At 47.1% G+C, this 19,811-nt stretch overlaps 2 protein-coding genes and 1 long non-coding RNA gene across 5 annotated transcripts in view; 1 reads left to right on the top strand and 2 right to left on the bottom strand.

Moving 5' to 3' along the window:
- Nucleotides 1-3,435: 3,435 nt before the first annotated feature.
- LOC140496602 (uncharacterized) lies at nt 3,436-7,737 on the bottom strand. Its single transcript, XR_011964329.1, has 3 exons — nt 7,608-7,737; nt 3,646-4,876; nt 3,436-3,548 (listed from the first exon to the last, which is right to left on the bottom strand). It is a non-coding gene; the product is annotated as an uncharacterized lncRNA (long non-coding RNA).
- The window catches only part of PPARA (peroxisome proliferator activated receptor alpha), a 33,276-nt gene continuing 18,073 nt past the window's right edge, over nt 4,609-19,811 (top strand). For both annotated transcript variants that reach the window (XM_072596595.1, XM_072596596.1), the window contains exons 1-4: nt 4,609-4,816; nt 7,737-7,891; nt 9,238-9,376; nt 10,749-10,951. In XM_072596595.1, the coding sequence (XP_072452696.1) occupies nt 4,609-4,816; nt 7,737-7,891; nt 9,238-9,376; nt 10,749-10,951 (705 nt within the window). The remainder of the gene's footprint in view (nt 4,817-7,736; nt 7,892-9,237; nt 9,377-10,748; nt 10,952-19,811) is intronic.
- Nucleotides 10,948-19,811, bottom strand: part of CDPF1 (cysteine rich DPF motif domain containing 1) — a 47,997-nt gene continuing 39,133 nt past the window's right edge. For both annotated transcript variants that reach the window (XR_011964328.1, XR_011964327.1), the window contains exons 3-6: nt 16,596-16,677; nt 15,029-15,155; nt 13,961-14,065; nt 10,948-13,304 (exon numbers count right to left, since the gene is read on the bottom strand). The gene's annotated coding sequence lies outside the window, so the exon portion shown is untranslated. The remainder of the gene's footprint in view (nt 13,305-13,960; nt 14,066-15,028; nt 15,156-16,595; nt 16,678-19,811) is intronic.

The following is a 19,811-nucleotide window of genomic DNA, read 5'->3' as shown; positions in this document are numbered from 1 at the left end:
CATATGTGCTATATGCACAGGGACTGGCCCTGGGATTTCTGGGCAGAGTCAAGTGGCACAGATTGAACTGTGCACCATAGGAAGAAAGATGAGGCCACCTCACTGGGTTTTAATTTACATGGCACATGCTACAGACATCATTACACTTAAAGCTCACTAAAGTCCTGGGAGCTGGGATTCCTATCCCTTGAATAATAATTATAACAATAGTATTTATCAGGCCCTTTACAAAGAATATCTCTTTTGATACTCACAACAACCTGGGAGGTAAGTACCATTGAGATTTACATGAAAGCAGACAGGCTAAGGCACTTGTCAGGGTCTTGCAGCTAGTAAGGGTTTGAAGATGGATTTGAACTCAGGTCTTCCTGAATCCAGGCCCAGCCCACTGAGCACTGTAGCACCTCTTAACTGCCTTGAGAGTGGGGGAGCTGACTGGCATCAAGCCACTGAGAGGTAGCAGTGTAGTCCCTAGAATCTGCAGGGTTCACAGCCTTTGCCCTCTTTCCATGTCTCCCAAGGATGACCTGGCCTCCTACCTCATGGAACCCATGCCAGGTTTGATGATCAAGCAGCTTCCAGGCATATCTCACTCATCTCCTTATCCAAGTCAACTGCTTATTATCTACTATAGCTGAAGCTGGAAAAAGACAGTTAGCGAAATGGTTTGTTTGGAAGCCAATGTCTCCCTGACCAAAGTACAAGACATTATCTCCTGACTTAACTTTGTGGTTTGGATTTATTTACCTCTCTTTCCTAAGTTTAAAATAAACCTTTAAAAAGTCAGATTAGTCTTTAAACACAAACTAAGGGGGGGAAAGGACAGTTTTCAAAAACAGATCGTAACTTCTTAGAAATGGTGAGCTGGAAACTGACCCCAATGTCCTCTAGGCCCAGTCTTGATGATACATTTCCTCCTTAGTCAGGTCAACTTGAACGTCTGTGGTTTAACAGAAAGGTAGTTCTCCTAGAGTTCCACAATCTCAGAGAACCTACTTGCTGGCTCCTAAAGACAAAGTTCCTTCAGCAGTGGGAAGGAAGACTAAGTGGGATGGGGACTGGGATACAGCCTGTCCATTGCATGTCATGGCCCTTGGTCCCAGGCAAGTGCTTTTTATTGGGCTGAAATATGTGACTGGTTTCTGGAAGTTGGAGGTGGTCAACTGTTTAACCTCTTCCTTGCCTCGGTGGTTGCTTTCGAGGAATACTTCATGGTCACTTCTTGTGGTCAGAATATCTTGTCCGAGGCTGAAGTGCTGGGGTTGAGGGAGGAAGGGCAAAACCTTTCCTGGGCTGAGCTTTAGCAGCATAGAATAGACATGTTCAGTGTGTCCCTTCCTGTCCTCCTTCAATGTGGGCAAAAGTCCCAATCTGCAGCCCTTTCCACACAGTGCATGCACAGGTAAAGAATTTGTGGTTCTTTGTGACTGAAGCAGCTGTCAGGATCTGTAACTGGAGTGGAGATTTCATTAGCACCTTCCTTTGTACACCACCTTCCTCATAACAATCTTCTGATGTAGGAATTACAAGTGTAACTTCATTTGACAGATGAGGAAACTGAGGCTCAGAGTGGGGAAAGTGATCCATCCAGTTACACAGCAAAGACATAGAGGAATCCAGCTACAAACCCAAGTCTTTTGGTTCCAAGCCCAAGTTCTAAGTGCTTTCCGTGAATTACATGGTACTGGCTTGTCTTTGCCTTTTCAATGGGAAATGAAAAATCACCTGTGGAATATCATTCTGTCTAAAACTTGCTAAATGTCTTTCAGCAGCTCAGTTCTCAGATGATTCTAAGATCTAACAGGAATTTAGAAGCTAGAAGTTACAAGGAGAGAGTACATTTAATATATGATAATTTCTTAACCTAATTAACTTGACAAATTAAACATTTTCTTAATAATACGAAAATCATTTAAATAGTGCCTACTATGTGCCAGGGACCATGTTAAATGCTTTACTAATATCTCATTCAATCTGCATCACAACTGTTGAGATAGGATCTGTTATCCTAATTTTTTGCAATTGAGGAAACTGAGGCAGGCAGAGGTTAAGTGACTGGCTCAGGATTTCACAGCTAGTAAGTTTCTGAGGTCAAATTTGAACTCAGGTTATCTTGAGTCCCAGGCTTAGAACTGTGTGCACTGTGGCACCCCCATCTGACTGCTGCAAACTCCTTGAAGGGAGACTGTCTTGATAAATGATTGGAGATCACAGATCCCCAGACTTGGAGAGCTGAAAGGGCGGTCAGCAGCCAATCCATGTTCCCTAAAGAACCTGCACCACCTCGTAGCCAACAAGGACCTGTCCAGCTGCAGCCCATTCTGATGCTGGACAGCTCCCGCTTGGTGCTCCTGGCAAGGCTCCTTGGCCACACACCGGCCCAGGATCCCTGATGCCTGACACAAGTATCACACCTGCCCCCTCCCCATCCTCAAGTCTTCTCCGAGCTAAATAGCTTTAGTTCCTTTGTCAGATCCTCCTAGGGCATGAATGGGAGGCCCTTCCCCATCCTGGTAGCAATCCCCCACCCCCCATGGTTTCTAGCTTATCATTGTTATTTGTCTGATGTGGTGCCCAGAACCGAAGCTAATTCTTCTGATGGCGAAGAGAATAGGAGACCCTCCCTCCCCACTCCTGGCAGCTCTGCTTCTCTTACTGAAGTCCAAGACCATGCGACCTTTGGGACCAGCACATCATGCTGCTGACTCATGCTGAGCTCGCAGCTCACTCAAAGCTCCAGGTGGTTTTCAGACAGACTGTCTTCCCTACCTTATACTTGGGCTGTTGGCTTTCTGTTCTGAATCCACATATGACACTTTACATGAATCTCTACTGAATTTCTTCTGATTTGATCCAGTCCAGTGCTCCAGCCTGATTTTTTAGGAATCTGACTTTATCATCCCATGTATTAGCCATTCTCCCAGCTGTGAGGCTGCAAATCTGCTGAGCATGCTGTTTCTGACTTTGCCCACGTCACTGATAAAAATAAAGCTAAACAGTGAGGCCAAGCCTTGATCCCTGAGGCACTCCACTGGAGACCTGTTGCCAAGCCAACCAACAAGGGATGGTTAATTAATTACCCCATCACTCAACTGGTTCAAAATCTATCTCATTGCAGTCCATACCTCTCCATCTTTTTTCACAAGAATGAGACTGGAGTCCTTCACCAGAGGCCTTGTCAAATCTAGAACAAGCAAACCCAGAGCATTCTTGAGATCCTATGAGCTTCGTAACCACATCAGAAAAAAGGTTTGCTTGGCAGGGTCCTAACCTGGTGAAGTCAGGCCAGCCTGGTAATTCCCACTGTCCTTTCCAGACACCCATGCCATGAGTCATTTGTGATCTGTTCTAGATTTTCCCAGGAGTACAAGTCAAACTCCCTGGCTTGAAGCTGTCCAACTCTGTTCTGAATCTTCTTTGAAAGTTTGATGTCTGCCCTGGTCCAGGCCTGTGCCAGCCCATAAATCTTCTGCAGCCTTTCAGAATTGCAGGTAGTCAAATGTCTAGTCTCCTGCTCTAGCTTCTAGCATCTGGACACCTGTTAAAAGCTGAGGTGGAGGGGGAGTTCTCTCAGGCATTGATTGAGCCCTTCAGATCCCACCCACTCCCATTTCTCCTCTTCAGTGAAAAGGTTTCCCTTTGTACCTTGAATTTTCTTCAAGATTCTGACCCTTGTGGGCTGACTTCACTACACCAAAGGCTCCTGCTCCTTCTTGTGTCAGGTAGATGAAGCCTGTGGACCCTTCTCTGAATCGTATTTAAATGCACAAAATAAAATACCTGGGATCACAAAGCAAACCAATTATATTTTTTAAAAAGATACCATTTTTTTCCATCTTCCCCATTTGCACCCCCTCCAGATTAAGAACCCTAACCCTTAGAATTTCAGGGCATGAGATCCAGTCTGTCCTTGCTCTGAACCCTTTCAAATCTGCTTTACTCAGACCTATGCTGCATGTCAGACTATGCCCAACTTTCCCCTGTCATGGAATAAGTGGTCCTCACCCCTGAGGGTTCCCCAAATTTCTGATTGCGGAAGCCAGGAGGAGCCAGAGTACACAGAGCATTGGGCCCAGAGTCAGGAAGATCTGAGTTCTCATCCAGCCCAGGCACTAGCTGTGGGACTCTAGGCAAGTCACTTAACCTTTGCCTGCCTCAGTTTTCTCACCTGTAAAATCAAACTAATAGCAGTACCTACCTCCCAGGGTTGTTGTGAGGATCAAATAAGATAATATTTGTAAATCCTTTAGCCCAGTGCCTGGCACATAGTAGGAACTGTAGAAATATGATTGTGACTGTAACAGTTTTCTTATTAGCAGTGAATCAAAAGGTTACCACCTCACCCAGGTCCAAAATGGTGCCAAGGCCTGTCAATTTCGCCTCTGTACCATCTCTCAAATATGCCCCCTCCTCTCTGCCAGCACCGCTAGCCCTCTAGTGCAGACCCTCATCACCTCCCACCTGGCCTATTTTCTTTCTGCCATTCAGCTATGCCTCAGATAACAAGTGACATTTTAGCCAAGTAGTACATCTGATTTTATAAAGATGATTTTCCCTTCCTCTCTCCAGGTTAAAGACCTTTAAAGGGACCGGCTTCACCTTGCCACGATGGTAGACACTGAGAGCCACATCTGCCCCCTCTCTCCACTCGATGATGAGGATCTGGAAAGCCCACTCTCTGAAGAGTTCCTCCAAGAGATGGGCAGCATCCAAGAAATCTCTCCCTCCCTTGGTGAAGACAGCTCCGGGGCCTTTGGTTTCGCAGAGTATCATTGCTTGGGAAGTGGTCCAGGATCCGATGGGTCTGTCATTACAGGTCAGCGATTTATTTGCTGTCAGGTTTGTTTAGACTTTTGTTCTCAGACAAAACCATTCACTGTGCAAGAAATCAATCAATGAATAAATACTCGTTGAGTACCTACTGTGTTCCAGGAAAGAATGAACACTTATTGAATACCTACTGTGTTCCAGGTGATTTTAGGCTTAGGTTTAAATGTTCAGCTCTGGGGATGCAAAAAGAGGCAAAAGACAGTCCTTACCCTCAGAGAGCTCATACTCTAATGGAGGAGAGGATCTATAAAGCAAGTTGTGTACAAGATAAAAGGGAAATAACTAAGAGAGTGAAGATCCTGGCTGAGGAAGGGGCTGAGGAAGACCTCCTGTAGACAGCTGAATTTTAGCTGGGGCTTAAAGGGAAGGTGGAAGGTGGAACTGAGGAGGGAGCCATTCCAAACACAGGGGAGGACCAGAGAAAATGTCCAGAACTAAAAGCCAGAGATTCTTGTGGGTGGAGCAGCCAGGAGGCTGGGAGGACCTATCTGGGGAGTCCAGTGCACCAAGACGAGAGAGGGAGGCAGGTTATGAAGGACCTTGAATTCGGAGCAGAGCATTTTATACTTGATACTGGAAGCCAGGGGGAGTCACCAGACATGTATGGACCTTCATGTTAGGAAAATCACTTCAATGACTGAATGGAGGATGGCCTGGGGTGGGGAGAGCCTTAAGGCAAGCAGACTCTGACCCCCAGCAGCTACTGTCATAGGCCAGGTGGGAGGTGATGAAGGTCTGCACTAGAGGGGTGGCGGTGCTGGCAGAGAGAGGGGGCATATTTGAGAGATTGTACAGAGGTGAAATTGACAGACCTTGGCACCATTTTGGACCTGGGGGAGGGTGTAAGAGAAAGTGAGGAGTCCTAGGATGACTGCTAGGTTGTGAGTGTGGGAAGCTGGAGGGTAGGAGGGGAAGAAAGGGGGGAGGGTTTAGGGGCAAAGATCACAAGTTCAGTTTTGGACATATTGAATTTAAGATGTCTGCTGGATGTCCAAGTCGAGATGCCTGAACAGCAGATTGGAGGTCAACAGAAAGTTTGGGGCAGAAAACAGTAGTTTTGACAATTGGCAGCATAAAGATGGATATTTGTCAATGGGAGCTGATGAGATCACCCAGTAAAATAGTACAGAGGGAGAAGAGCAGAGGGCCCAGGTAGACCCCTGGGGACACCTCGGGTTAGAAGGTATGATCTGAAGGAGGATTCAGCCAAGGAGGTACAGAAGGAGCAGTCAGAGAAGGAGGAAGAGAACTAGGGGGTCCCCAAAACCTATAAGATTAGAAACAGAACAAATAAATCTCACCACCCACTTCATATCTGAAGTAAACTGTGCATTAATTCTTCAGGTGAACAACCTGTTTTAGCCTACCACACAAATCAGCAGAGACCACTGTGGTTAAAAGAGGCAGCTTACAGAGCATGCCAAAGCAGTGGGCACCCCCAGATGGCAGACCAGCCAGCTGGCCATAGGACATCCCGCTGTGTGCCAGTCATGTCAATCAGGCTCTCCCTCCCAGTTTCGCTTGCTAGGGAGTGACCTGTCAGACCAGTTTCAAAGAGAAGAGCCCCTTTAAAAAGCTATTTTTCTAGTCATAATTAGATTTCTGTTTTCTATCTAATCTGATCCTTTGTTAGACTGTTTTCTCAAAATGATGCAATTTACCGATGGAGAAGGACCTTGTCTAAAGCATATTTACTTTTTATAAAAGGTTAAGCCTTGGAAGCCTAGTGAGTGAAGGTGGATTGTTCCGAGCAAACAATAAGTTTCATGTTTTCCTCATGACCACAATATCCTGAGGCTTCCTTCTGGAAGCAGGCAGACTGGAGAAAGAATTTCTCTAATCAGATAAATTACTGCAGTAATTGATGAAGAGGAGGGATGACTTCATGTTCTAAGAGTCAACTGCATGTGGCCTGAAATGAAGAGGAGGGTCCCCAGGAAGTCTGGCAGATTTGTCCTGTGCCATTCATGCAATGAATTAGCTATCAGAGGCAGAGGAGGACACCAGAGCAGCCTTGAGCCCCAGAACGGTGGCAGGAATGGGAGCACAGCCTCAGGTGGGGGCCCTGGGGGCTAGGAGAGAAGGGAGAGGGCTCCAAGTCAGAGACCTACGATAACCTGCCTCAGTACAAGGAGTCAGCAGTCAGGGAGGGAGGCTTTTGTCTTAATCCAAAGGGCCACAGGTTGCAGGGACTTTGAATGGAACCCTTGGCCAAGGACAGGTAATGATAGTCTTCCACTGAGACCCAAGAGAACACCCCAGCCCTGACTAGAGGCATCGAGGAAGGGAGGGACCTCCTGCACCTCCTTCATGGCAGTCCTACAAGTGGGACACAGGAATCAGCTGTCTGGGCTCCCTTCTGCTGCTCAGGGCTGTCCCTATGGAGGTCAAAGGGGTTTCTCCTGTGCCCCAGAGCAGGATTGCTCTACTCCTGACCATGGGGAGCAGGGGAGGAAGGGGCTCCTGGCATACCCTCCTCCTCCAGCCACAGCTTTCCTTACTGGGCCTGTGTGTTGTTCCCACCACCACCACCATTGGATTACAAGCTTCTTGAGGCGAGGTGCCATCTTTCTTTTTACCACTTGCATCCCCAGGGCTTAGCACAGTGCCTTTGTGGGCACTTGATAAATATTTATTGGCTTGGTTTCCTCCCTCATTGAACCCACCTGGGCACCTACTGCCCAGGGTACAGAGGGAAGCAATCCCCCACCCCTCCCCAGTGCCAGAGTGTTCTATCTGTGTACAGAATGGTTCAAGAGGAGAGCTCAGCCACTTACCAGCCTTCTTATGTTTTTTGTTGGCACTCTTAGTGTCCTGATTTTTTTAGATGGTTCTCACATAGACAGCCTTTGGGCAGTGAAATGCTAGGGCCTCCAGTATTGACCAGACTCTTCCCTTTCCCTCAGACACCCTTTCCCCAGCATCCAGTCCTTCCTCTGTGAATTATGCTCCAGCTGCAGGCGGTGCTGATGATTCTTCCACGTTAAACATCGAGTGCAGAATTTGTGGGGACAAAGCCTCTGGCTACCATTATGGCGTGCACGCCTGTGAAGGCTGTAAGGTGAGTGTGGCAATGGCCAGACCACAAGCCCAGTGTCTGACCAGCAAAAGTGGCAAATGGTGATGTTAGGTGAAGCCTGCGAGGGTCTCCTTGGGTGGCCTGGGGCAAGTCTGGGCCTCAGTCTCCTCAGCTCCAGAGGAAGAGATGGTTCAAAGGCCTTCTAGGACTGGACACTTGTCTTTGTTCCATCCACCTAAAAAAGAAAGAACATTCCACAGCCTCCTCCCCTCCTGTCTGTGTTATCAGAAATTCATCTTCTGTGGGTGTCTCCACAGGCCTCTCCTTTCCTTTGATGAAGCCTAACTAATGTTCAAGGGGAGTGCCGTAGGAAGAGGGTTGTCAGACCATTCGAATCTCTGACCTGCTCACTATTCGTGCATGGTCTTAGAGAACCATTACCAAAGGGAAGCGTGGAGGACACTTCCTGCCACAGAGTACGAATCTTGGGCCCTGAAACAACCCACTCTCCTGGGCTCCTCCCAGCTCTGGCTGGGCCATGGACATCCTGCTGCAGCCCAAGGACCAACCTTACTAAGTACAAAGAGGTCACAAGGGGTATAATGGGGTCTGGACACAGCAAGCCATGGAATGGGTCCAGGGTCTGCGATCTGCACAGGTGAAGGGTTGGGATCTGCACTGAGACCTTTGCAGGCCCAGCATATGGCCAGGGTGTGAGCTGTGTGAAACCAAATTTACTGGGCTAGAAAGTATTTGAGTGGCTGGCTCCTCTGGCTATCTATGGTCATTTTCATGGAAGAACAACAAATGCCTCTTGCATTGGATATCTCCCAGGCATTTACCCTGAGTCTCCGTTCTGGGGCTGAGGAGAGAGAGGCTCCAGGCTGCTTAAAATTTCTCTCCAGTCATGGCCTTGAGGCTTATGCGTTGTGCACTCACCCTGAAAAAGTGAGAGCTAGGAGACCCTTCAACGCTGATCAGAACTTTTTTAACATGATATTTACTTTCCCCTTAAATTGAAGTCATCAGTGGGGGCTCCCCACCCAGGCCCACTCCCAATAAAGTCTCTGGTGCCCCAGGCCACCTCCACACCACAATGAGGCACCAGTGTCAGGCTTCTGGACGTTTGAGACTGTACCTCTCTATTCCAAAGGCAGCTGGACCAGTCACCCAGAAGGGCAGCCACATGTGGCCCACACCCTCACTCCCTCAGTTGTAGAGGGTTATGAGTTGCTCCCTTCTATTGGGACCCACCCTAAAGAAATCTCAGCTTCTTGAGGGGAGCTGGGGGGCTCCTGAGGTGACCAAAAAGGACAGAATGGTTCAGTGGTTTGAGTTTCAAGGCATAATTCCTAGTTGTTACTTAGCCTCATGGTAATCTGTCACAGGGGTTTTTCCGGAGGACCATTCGCCTTAAGCTGGCTTATGACAAGTGTGACCGCAGCTGTAAAATTCAAAAAAAGAATCGTAACAAGTGTCAATATTGCCGTTTCCAGAAGTGCCTTTCAGTTGGAATGTCACACAATGGTAGGTAAGGTCACCCTTCCTCTCTCTGGCCCTCTGGCCCTCTCTCCTTCCCTCCTCCTTCTTGCCCTCTCTCCTTCCTCCCTTCCCTCCCTCCTTCCCTCCCCCCTCTTGCCCTCTCTCCTTCCTTCCCTTTCTCCCTCCCTGGGTTTTGTTTGGTTTTTGAGAGTCCTGCTGGGTGGTCCCTCTTGGTATTCTGCTGCTTAACCACCATAACATGCTTTTCATTCAAAAAGTCCTGAGGATGGGGGGGATGGGGAGTTGAGCTCTCATCAGAGAAAGAAAAAGGGATGGTTTTGTCCCTGAGGAAGAGGATAACAGCCTTCCAAGCCTCTGAATTTCTCAATTTGCTTCCAAGCCTGAAAGATGGGCTCTGCTTGAATCCAGCCCAGATGTTTCCATGGTCATGGTGGGGGGAAGGGAGAGGAGCTGTGGCACTGGAAGACCACCAGAGTTTCCCCAAGATGGACAGGGCCTCCATGAGCAGCCTGAATTAGTTCATGGGGTGCAGGGGGAGGGGGTAAGGTCTTTGACTCCTCCAGGCTCAGCCCTGGTGCAGAGGCAAGAAGAGGCAATATAGGTGAAGTCACTTTGAATGCCCAAGGGGTGAGAAACCAAACCCAGTGACAAACTGGCCCTCATTGCATGCATTTTCCACATTTTTTAGAACAGATTAGAAGAGACTACAAGGTTGGGACTTTATTCCTCAGTTCTTTCCAGATGCACCTCTAAGCCCTGCCTTAGGGTAGACTCCCTCTCCTGGGGTGGGTGCAAGAGCATCCCCAGCTCAGGCTTTGAAAGCACATGCTTCATCCCTGACACCCAAATGGGTTCCTTGTCTATCCGTGGGTATAGAGACCAAAAATCTAGGAAATAAGCTCCCCACCAGGGACCAGAAACCAGTAGCCTCATGGATGACCTAATCTACCTGGAGAGTCCCCACCTAGTGCCAGACAAGCAGCAAACATTTAAATAAAGAGCATTTACGATCTTTAGCCCGCCCCCCCCCCCACTTTCCAATTCATCTTTAAAGTCTAGCATCTACACATTCCATTACTACCCAATGAGGTATTTGTCTTGTGAGTAGCACTGAGTACACGGTGCAGAGTAGGCCTTAATAAATGCTCGTTCTCTTCTCCCTTCCCTACACAGTGAAATTCTGACTTCTGTGTTCACCTTGACCTTGTCATGAGAATGCAAAATCAAAGGTTACCAGGAAATGACCTTTATCTCACTTGTCCATTTTTAGAAGAGCCTCACTCCTATCCTAAATGGGGATCTTCAGCCACCAGTCATTCTCCTTTTAGGCACGAGAGTCTTGCTTGTGACATGATTTTAATTTCCATCCATATTTCTCCACTATCTTTCCCTCCAGCCATCCGTTTTGGGAGAATGCCGAGGTCTGAAAAAGCAAAATTAAAGGCAGAGATTCTTACATGTGAACATGATCTAGAAGATTCAGAAGTCGCAGATCTCAAGTCTCTTGCCAAGCGCATCTATGAAGCCTACTTGAAAAATTTTAACATGAACAAGATCAAGGCCAGAATCATCCTGGCTGGGAAAGCCAGCAACAACCCAGTAAGTGTCTTTGTTTCCATTTTACTGTGGGGGACAACTGCAAGGGGGTCAGTGTAGAACTCAGAGACCTTGGTGCGATCAACTCTCTTCCAGATCATTCTGTAAAAGAAGAAACTGAGGCTCTGGATAGTGGGGGAGGAGAAGAGAAGAGGGACCTGCCCGAGGGCAGACAGTCAGCACTGGAACAGACGTCTGCTGACATTTGTTGGCGCCTTGTCCTTGCTGATTTCCCAGCTCACTTCTGCTGTTCTTTCCACCGATGTTGTTGTGATTCTTGTTTATGTTGTTTTCCTGGCTTGGCTCCCTTCACTCTGCATCAGTTCACAGAAGTCTTCCCAGGCTTCTCTGTATTCCCCACATGCATCATTGTTGTTCAGTCATTCAGCCTTGTCCAACTCTACTTGACCCCCGGGGCTTTTGTCCAGATGGTTTTCTTGGCAAAGATATTGGAGTGGTTTGCCATTTTCTTCTCCAGTGTGCTCCCACTGTACAGATGAAGAACTGAGGCAAATAAGGGTTAAGTGAATTGCCTGGGGTCACACAGTTCCTAAGGGTCTAACCTCTCAAGGTCAAACCTCCCAATTTCAAACTCTATCTCTTAGACATCCCGTAGCATCTCGTAGCTGTCCTATCATTTCTTATAGCTCAACAATATTCCGTTATGTTCATGGACCACATTTTGTTTAGCCCTTCCCCAATCAATGCACATCTACTTTCTTTCCAGTTTTTTTGCTACATGTGCTGCAGTGAGTGTTTTGGGGTCTATGGGGCTCTTTCTTTGACCTCCTTAAGGTATTTGAATGACTGTGGGACCTCTGCACTGAGTCACTTTCTTTATCTTTTTTTTTTTTAATTTACTTGTTTTCGGTTTTCTACAATGGCTTCCATAAATCTTAGATTTTCTCCCCCTTCTTCCTCCCTCTCTCCCCGAGATGGCGTGCAATCTTATATGAGTTCTACACATACATTCTTATTAATAAAGTTTCACCTTAGTCATGTTGCACTGAAGAATTAAAATGAATGGGAGAAACTATGAGAAAAACCATAACAAAGCACAAGAGAAAATGGTCTACTTCATTCTGTGATCCAATTCCTTAGTTCTTTCTCTAAATGTGGAAGGCTTTTGGCCTCAAGAGTCCATTGGGAACTTTTTATGTCCTTGCATTGCTGTGAAAGGTTCAGAGCTTCTATAAATATTTTTGTACATGTGTGAGACCCTTTCCCATTTTTATGATCTCTTTGGAATACAGTCCTAGAAACAGTATTGCTGGGTCAAAGGGTATGCACATTTATGTAGCCCTTTGGACATAGTTCCAAATTGCTCTACAGAAGGGTTGGATCAGCTCACAGCTCCACCAACAATGAATTAGTGTTCTAACTCTCCCATAGCTTCTCCAACATTTATCATCTTCCTGTTTTGTCGTGTTAGCCAATCTGATAGGTGTGATGTGGTACCTCAGGGTTGTTTTGATTTGCATCTCTCTAATCAATAGTGATTTAGAGCATTTTTTCATATGACTATAGATAGCTTTAATTTCTTCCTCTGAAAACTCCCTGTTCATATGCTTTGACCATTTATCAGTTGGGGAATGACTTGTATTCTTGTACATTTGACTCAGTTCTCTATATATTTTAGAAATAGGCCTTTATCACAGATGCTAGTTGCAAAAATTCTTTCCCAGTTTTCTGCTTCCCTCCTAATCTTGGTTGCATTGGGTTTGTTTGTGCAAAAAGTCTTCAATTTCATGTAATCAAAATTATCCGTTTTGTACTTCATAACGTTTTCTATCTCTTGTTTGGTCAAAAATTTCTCCATTCTCCATGAATCTGATGAATACACTATTCCTTGCACCCTTAATTTGTTTATAGTATCAATCTTTATACCAAAATCATGTATCCATTTGGACTTTACTCTTGTGTATGATGTCAGGCATTGGTCTATGCCCAATTTCTACCTCACTGTTATCCAGTTTTCCCAGCAATTTTTGTCAAACAGTGAGTTCTTATCCCAGAAGGAGTCACTTTCTTAACATCGTTCAACATCAGTATACAGTATGTTTGGGCCAATTCACAACTCCACCAATAATGTATTAGTGTACTGAGTCTCCCACAGTCTACCCACAATTGATTATTTCTCTTTTGTCATCTTTGCCGATTTCCTGGAAGGAAAGTAAACCTTCGAATGATTTTGATTTGCTTTTCTTGTGTTGCTAGAGAATGCTTTGGCATAATCTTTCACGGTCTTGTTCATCATTTGTAATTCTCTTGAGAAATGTTAGTTCCTCTCCTGTGACCACTTCCCAGTTGGGAAAAGGGCAGCTTTTGTCTATTTGCCATCAGACGACCATTGTCCCTAAAGCACAGAAGACAAATCAGTGGTTTAATGGGAGCAGCAGCATTTATTAGCATCTCAAGTTCACAACTATTCAACTAAAGGTTGCTTGACATCAGTTCCTGTTTTCTCTCTTTGTTTAGCACAGAGAGACCTGGGTTCAAATCCCACCTCAGACACTCACTGTGCAACCTTAGGCAAGTCACTTATTGTCTCTCAGACTCAGTTTCCTCTTCCATAAATAGGTGGCTATGAAGGATTCCTGTCTATAAAGTGCTTAGCAAACTATGGTGCAACAGACATGTCTGATGATTATGGAGTGAAACAGAGAAAAATTTCCATTTTTAGAGGAAGTACAGTACATCATTGGGAATTTTTTTTAAAAATTTTTTAATTCTTATCCTGGAAACCTCTTCATTCCTGCCTCCTACACCTTATTGCAGCCCCAGCTCTCCCCCTCACTTCCCAAACCCCCACCCACACGCCATGATCTGGATCTTCTCCTTTTAGTAGCAGGAGGTGTACTGGGGCAGAAGGGCTGTGTGTGTGTCAGCAGGCAGGCTTTGGGAAAGGACATCTCATCCCCCAAACACATCTGGAACCACCACCAACATCATCATCTACCCACATACCTTTCTAGGCACTGATCCCCCATGCTTGAACTAATCACCAATTACCTTCCCAAAGTAGCCAGTCCGGTCCTCGAGCATCTTCTTTTCTCTTTCCGAACGTGGTCAGACAAGTTTCCTCATGCTAATGAGTAGTTTGAAGCTGTTCTTATTCTGAGTTATAAAAGGAGAGTTTTCATATTTCACAAGCTGCTTTCTTTCATGAACACACCAAACCTCCTTTTACAGAGTCTTTCATTCTGCGGGATATTCTCAATCAAAGAGAAACAGGTCATTTTGAAGTTCAAACAAGCCCTATTTATTAATTTGGTAAAACCGTGCCCTGGTGGAACAGCCCAAGAATGTTCCAACAGTTCAAGGGTGCTGGCAATAGCAGTGGAAGCAGGTCATGCCCCCTTTGGGGAGAGGGAAAGAGAGCAGAAAAGGCTGGTGACTTTCCTATGCTTGGGTTAAGTTGTTTGTAAAGAAGATTTGAGAAGAGGAATGTGGGGTTTTGCATCCAAGAAGGGAACTGATCCCTTTGGGGACCTGGACTCGGCCCTATGGGTTTGGCTCTTGTAGCTTTCCTGCTGGAGACTGGTTTTGCCAAGGGCATCAGATGAGGCAAGGTCAGGTTCCTCTGAGGACACACACACATGCACAGATACATGCATATGCACATACACACACACACACACACACATATCAGAGAAGAATCTGTTTTATATTTAGATTCTGCCAAGAGGGCTGGATATGGGGCACTCAGGGAGAGCCAGCTCTCTGATGGGAGGGCTTGCCAAGTCCTTTGTGGGACTGTTCATCTACCTTTGGGGTCTACCTGGTCCCCAACTCTCACCTGTGGCTCCAAGGAGTCCTATAGCACGTGTAGTGGCCACAGCCTGGTAAATGGTCTTGGTAGACAGGCCAAACCAGGTGGAGCATAACCAACAGACCTCAGACTCTTTGGTGATTTAGGGGCTATCTACTCCAAGCACATGAAGATATCCCCCAGTGGAATGGGCAGAAGAGAACAATTTGTTCCAACGACCATGAAAGTGGCTGAAGCAGGCGCTGTGAGTGCTTAGAGTTTGGTCAGACATTGAAGACACCAAGGTCTTCCCCACCCTCAGCACTCACCCTGACTCTTGTCCTGCCACTGGACTTTGATGGCTCAGGGAGACAGAGCAAGGCTGACAGCTCTGTGCAACTCGGCCTCAGATCCAATTCCACAGGTCACAACATCACCCCATGATGTCCATATCCTCTTTGAAAACAAAGGACAACGAATCAGTGTAACCCCAGTGGCATGTGGCCCACTCCAGGGATGGAGGCAGGGAAGATTTGTCCTCATTGGAGCTCAGTGTCTGCTCAGTGAATCACATTCAGCAGACACATGAACTTTCCCTGGTGAGCCTGGCCCTCTTCTTTTCCCCTGGTGCCCCACCTAGACTGAGCACTGTCCTGTGGGCAGTCCACTGGCCTGTGCTGGGATACCTCCCCTCTCCATTCACCAAGGAAGATAGCATCTTCTGCCTGATGAGAGCCCTGCTGCTGCTGCCTTGGGCACATGGGCAGCCTTGGACATCTGGAGAGAGGGTTTTTCTTGGGATTCTCACCAGTGGGCTCAGAGTATCATTCTCAAGGCTACACTGATCCTCACTCTTCTTCCAAAGCCATGGAGTATAAGAGAGAGGAGAGGGTAAGTAAGCTCCAGTCCAGATGAGAGGAGCCTGAAAAAATGGGGCTGACATCCTGAAAAGTCTAATATATGGTTCACTTCAAATGCAGACATTCAATAGGGTCTGGCCTGTCCCTGATCCAGGCTCAGTCCTGGAGGACTCTAAAGAAGAAAAAGGAGAAGCTGCCCCATCCTTGGTCAAACAGGAGAGCCAAGGCCCACTGTTTCCCATCTCCACACCTTTGTGCTGGCTCTCCCCTTACCTGGAATGTCCTTCTCTGAGCCTATTCCCCCCTCTTAGCATGTCTGTAGCTTCATCACTTGAGGCCTTTCCTGATTCCCATCCTTTCCCACATACCCCAGCATCACCTTGTCTTCACTTCATATACATACGTGTGTGTCATACTACATCTTTGTGTCTCATGTGTGTATGGGCTGTTTCCCTCTAGAATACATGCTCCCTGAGGGCTGGGACTGTTTCATTTGTCCTTGTCTCCCTAACAGCCAGTCCAGTGCTTGGCACTTTGTAGATGTTTAATAAATGTGGGTTGATGAACTGATAGAATGTCACAATCTCATCACCAAAGTACCAAGGACTGTGAGAACAGAGGAGGATGAGGGCACTCCAGTTAGGGAGGAGAGGAAATTGGGGAGAGCTCTCGGAGGGGGCAGCATCAGCCCTGGGCCTTGAAGGCTTGGTGATGGAGGAAAAGGATGAAGATGTCCGTGAGAGGAAAAGGATGAAGATGTCCGTGAGAGGCAGGAAGAAGAAGGGAGGCCAGTGAAAAGTCCAGGGTGGGGCAGCTACCCCTCTGCACAGCCAGCCTCCCTCGTGCAAACTTCAGTGCAAAAATAATCTCATTTATTAGGAACAAAAGTGGCAAGAATTGTTATAATTATTGACTTAAGTGCCAGTTGTTATGAAACCTCAACCAATGATAATAGCTCACATTGATATCATGCTTAACATGTGCAGAGTTTTTTGACAAATATTCCCTCATTTGATGTGGGGTGTGGGATGCTTACCTTCCACAAGAGGAAACTGAGGCTGGAGAAACAAAGTGACTAGCCCAGGGTCACCCAGCTGGTCAGATTTGTCATGAAGACACTGCAAAGAAGAACTATATTCATCATCTGGGATGAGACCATAAAGAACCCTGTAAAAATCTCAAATGCTGCTTCTTTCCTCTTCTCCCATCCCCCTTCTTGGATTTGATGGTTAGCATCCCTTTGCCCCAGCAGACACTTCCAAGGAAAGCCAAAGTCAAACAACCCCCTGAAAGGACCCTTGAAAACACATGCCACTTAAAAGGAACTCCAAGGGTGGGGCTACTCTCCACACATGCCTCCCTGTGCCCCCTAGGCCACATAGGGAAGAATGCTGCTTCCCATCCCCTAGAGCTTTCTGTGGTGGCCAGGCCAGTAGAGAGAAGATACCCAGCTGGTCCAACCCAGGAAGAGCAGGGGAGAAGCAAGGCCTGTATAATTGAAAAGCAGCATCCCTGGGAAAAGAGGGGAGCTCAGACAAAATCTCAGAGCACAAGCTGGAGAAACCTTAGAAAGTTTCTAGGCCAAGCCTCCTTCCTGAGAGAAGAAAACAAAGACTCCTAGACAGTAAGGAAGTGAAAGAGCTTTCTCCAGGTCCCTGGGAGAGGGAGGCTATGGCAGAAGCAGCATTAGAACCCAGGACACCTGAACTCAGCACTGGCCTTTTTACTCTACCACCTTGCCCTGCAGAAGAGATCAATAGCCCTGCAAGAGAAGAACAGTGGAACACATTGGAGTTTTGCACAAAATAAAGCAAAAAGAGAAAAACCAGCAAGTCTCCTAGTCTGGTCCCACTGCCCACCCAGGGCAGGCTGTCTGCACGCCACACCTAGCTACCTTTGCCCAGGGTGTAGGAAAGAAGGCAAGCCCTTTCCACCAATTAGCCAAGGAGAAGCTTTTTCTCCTTGTTCTCCAGGCCCCTAGAGGTTAGCTTTCTGCCCAGCAACTGACCTTTGGAGATTGACTTTTGAGACTGAGCCCTCAGGAAGAGTGGCAGTGGGATTCATGTGTCCCTTTAACCTCGTAAAAGGGGAGTATGGATTTTGGAGGTGGCTGCTTCAAGCAGCCCTCCTCTACCTGACCTGAGGGGGTGGGGCTAATGCAAGGGTGCCTGAAGATATGTCTTTTTCAAAGATGAACATCTTATCCTGTATGGCTTCAAAACCCCAATCCTGGAGGGAAGGTGGGCTGGGCATGCCTTGGTCTCCAGGCTGCTGCCTTTGATTATTTGCAGTACCAGGTCTACAAACTTACACTTGATCAAATGTCTCCCTCCCCCCAGGGCCTGGGAGAAACAGCCTGGCCAGGGGATCCGAGTAGTATAGATGCATGTGTGAGAGACATCATTCCATCTGGGCTTTACATAAAGAATGGAATTTCAACTGGAATTCAGCAGAAATCCCGGAATAGACAAGAGATCCATTTCCTTCATAGATTTCTGGTTCTCCCGATGAAGTATCTAAAGTTTGCGTCAGCCACCAATCACATTGAATGTACACTCGAGTTAATACCCGAAGTCTAAAGATTCCCTTTGGCTACGCAAAATTGGAAGGGACCTTACCAGTCCAGGCGGTAGCACCGTGGACAAATGATGTCCCTGACTGAACTTGAACGCTCACAGCGACAGAGAATTCACTGCCTCCCAAGCCCGTTCCATCCCCTTTGGAAGGAGTTCTGATCGGGAGGAAGACTCCTTTTAAGTCTGAATCTGACATGGAGGTCTTCTTGTGAAGCAGCTCCAGGGAGAGGAAGACGCTAGATGTCGGGCTAGAATCCCAGCTCTTCCATTCTTTCTCGATGGGATCGCTTTCTCTGAATCTCAGTTTTGTGATGTGTAAAATGGGTGGAATCAATCTTGTCCCACAGCATCGCTGGGATAAGGCAGACGGCAGGCAGATCTTTAAAGTACTTTCTAAATACTACGATGTTCCGCTATCTCACCGTTGCAGGGACTCCGTCCATTGGTTGCATGCAGCTTGCAGCCCTCCCAGATATTTTCGTACTCTGTGATTACTTGCTTGTTACAGAAACCTTGCCTCCTCATCCGATTCCACTCAGGCGATGCTCCAGAAAGGGACAGAACTATTGCCCCACTTTCTTCCGGACAGCCTGAGTCGTGCTGGCATTTGGAGCTGCCCTGATGAACTCCGAACTCGGCCAAACGACCACTTACAAGAGATCTTGTGGCCTCTCTGTGCAGCGACTTCACTCACTCGGCAGATTTTCCTCTATGATGACCTAGGGATAGATGGAATTGACCTTGACCCGAGACACTCACTGGTCTGACCGGCATCCCCAGTGTTTTGACATCCGGATATTTAGGACACAAGCCTGGGGCTTTTCTTGTCTCCATTCAAGTTGCTGATAAAAGGTGATGTAGGTTCCTGGCTAGGGAGTCAGAGGAAGTGGGTTCGAAATCTGCCTTTGTCCCTTACTGCTGCCTCTGTGACTTGCTGGGGCTCCAGTCACCTTAGCTGTAATCACAAATCATCTCCTTGATTTCTGTTTTCAATAACAATGGCAGAGCCAAGGGGCACTCTCTTCCAAAGTCGGCATTGAATTCATAGTAGCTACTTTTTGGGTCCAGTCAGCCAACCATGTCTCACTCTACACAACTGTATTACTGACATTTCTCTCCATCCTTTTCACAAGAATGAAGAGAGATTTTGTTCCCTGCTTCACCAAAATCCAGGTGAATGATATTTGGGACAGTCTCATGAGCTACTTGGACTACTGAAGAAAGGGGTTGGAGCTGAACCTTGATTCTGGGCCCCAGGGAACTCCCAGGTGAGGAGAATCCATTCCCCAAACTCAGGTTGGCACCTTCAAGGGAGGCTCAGAGCAATCTTCCCAGGGTCACACAGCAGCCAAGGTGTCAGAGGCAGAACTTGTCACCCAGGTAAAAAAGCAGCAAGTTTAGTACAACCTGGCCTGTTGGTGATGCGCACTAGCCAGAAATTCATAGAAGACAAAATCCAGGAAAGGGGTCCACAATAGAACCCGTGGCCCCAGGTGTCTAAAGCCCTTTGGATTAGAAGGTAGATTATGAGAGCAAAAGAGAGATTCACACAAGGCTTTCCAGGAAAGTATGGGCTGGAGAGCCAGGAAGAACTGGAGAGCCAGGAAATCAAATCCAGGAAGTCCACCAGGAAGAGGCCCCAGCTGGGGTGAGCTAAGGACTATGAAAGGCCACAT

Source organism: Notamacropus eugenii, chromosome 3 (genome assembly GCF_028372415.1).
Source record: "Notamacropus eugenii isolate mMacEug1 chromosome 3, mMacEug1.pri_v2, whole genome shotgun sequence".
Lineage (NCBI taxonomy): Eukaryota > Metazoa > Chordata > Mammalia > Diprotodontia > Macropodidae > Notamacropus > Notamacropus eugenii.
Note: the sequence above shows the minus strand (reverse complement) of the source record. Positions and strands in the feature narration are given on the sequence as shown.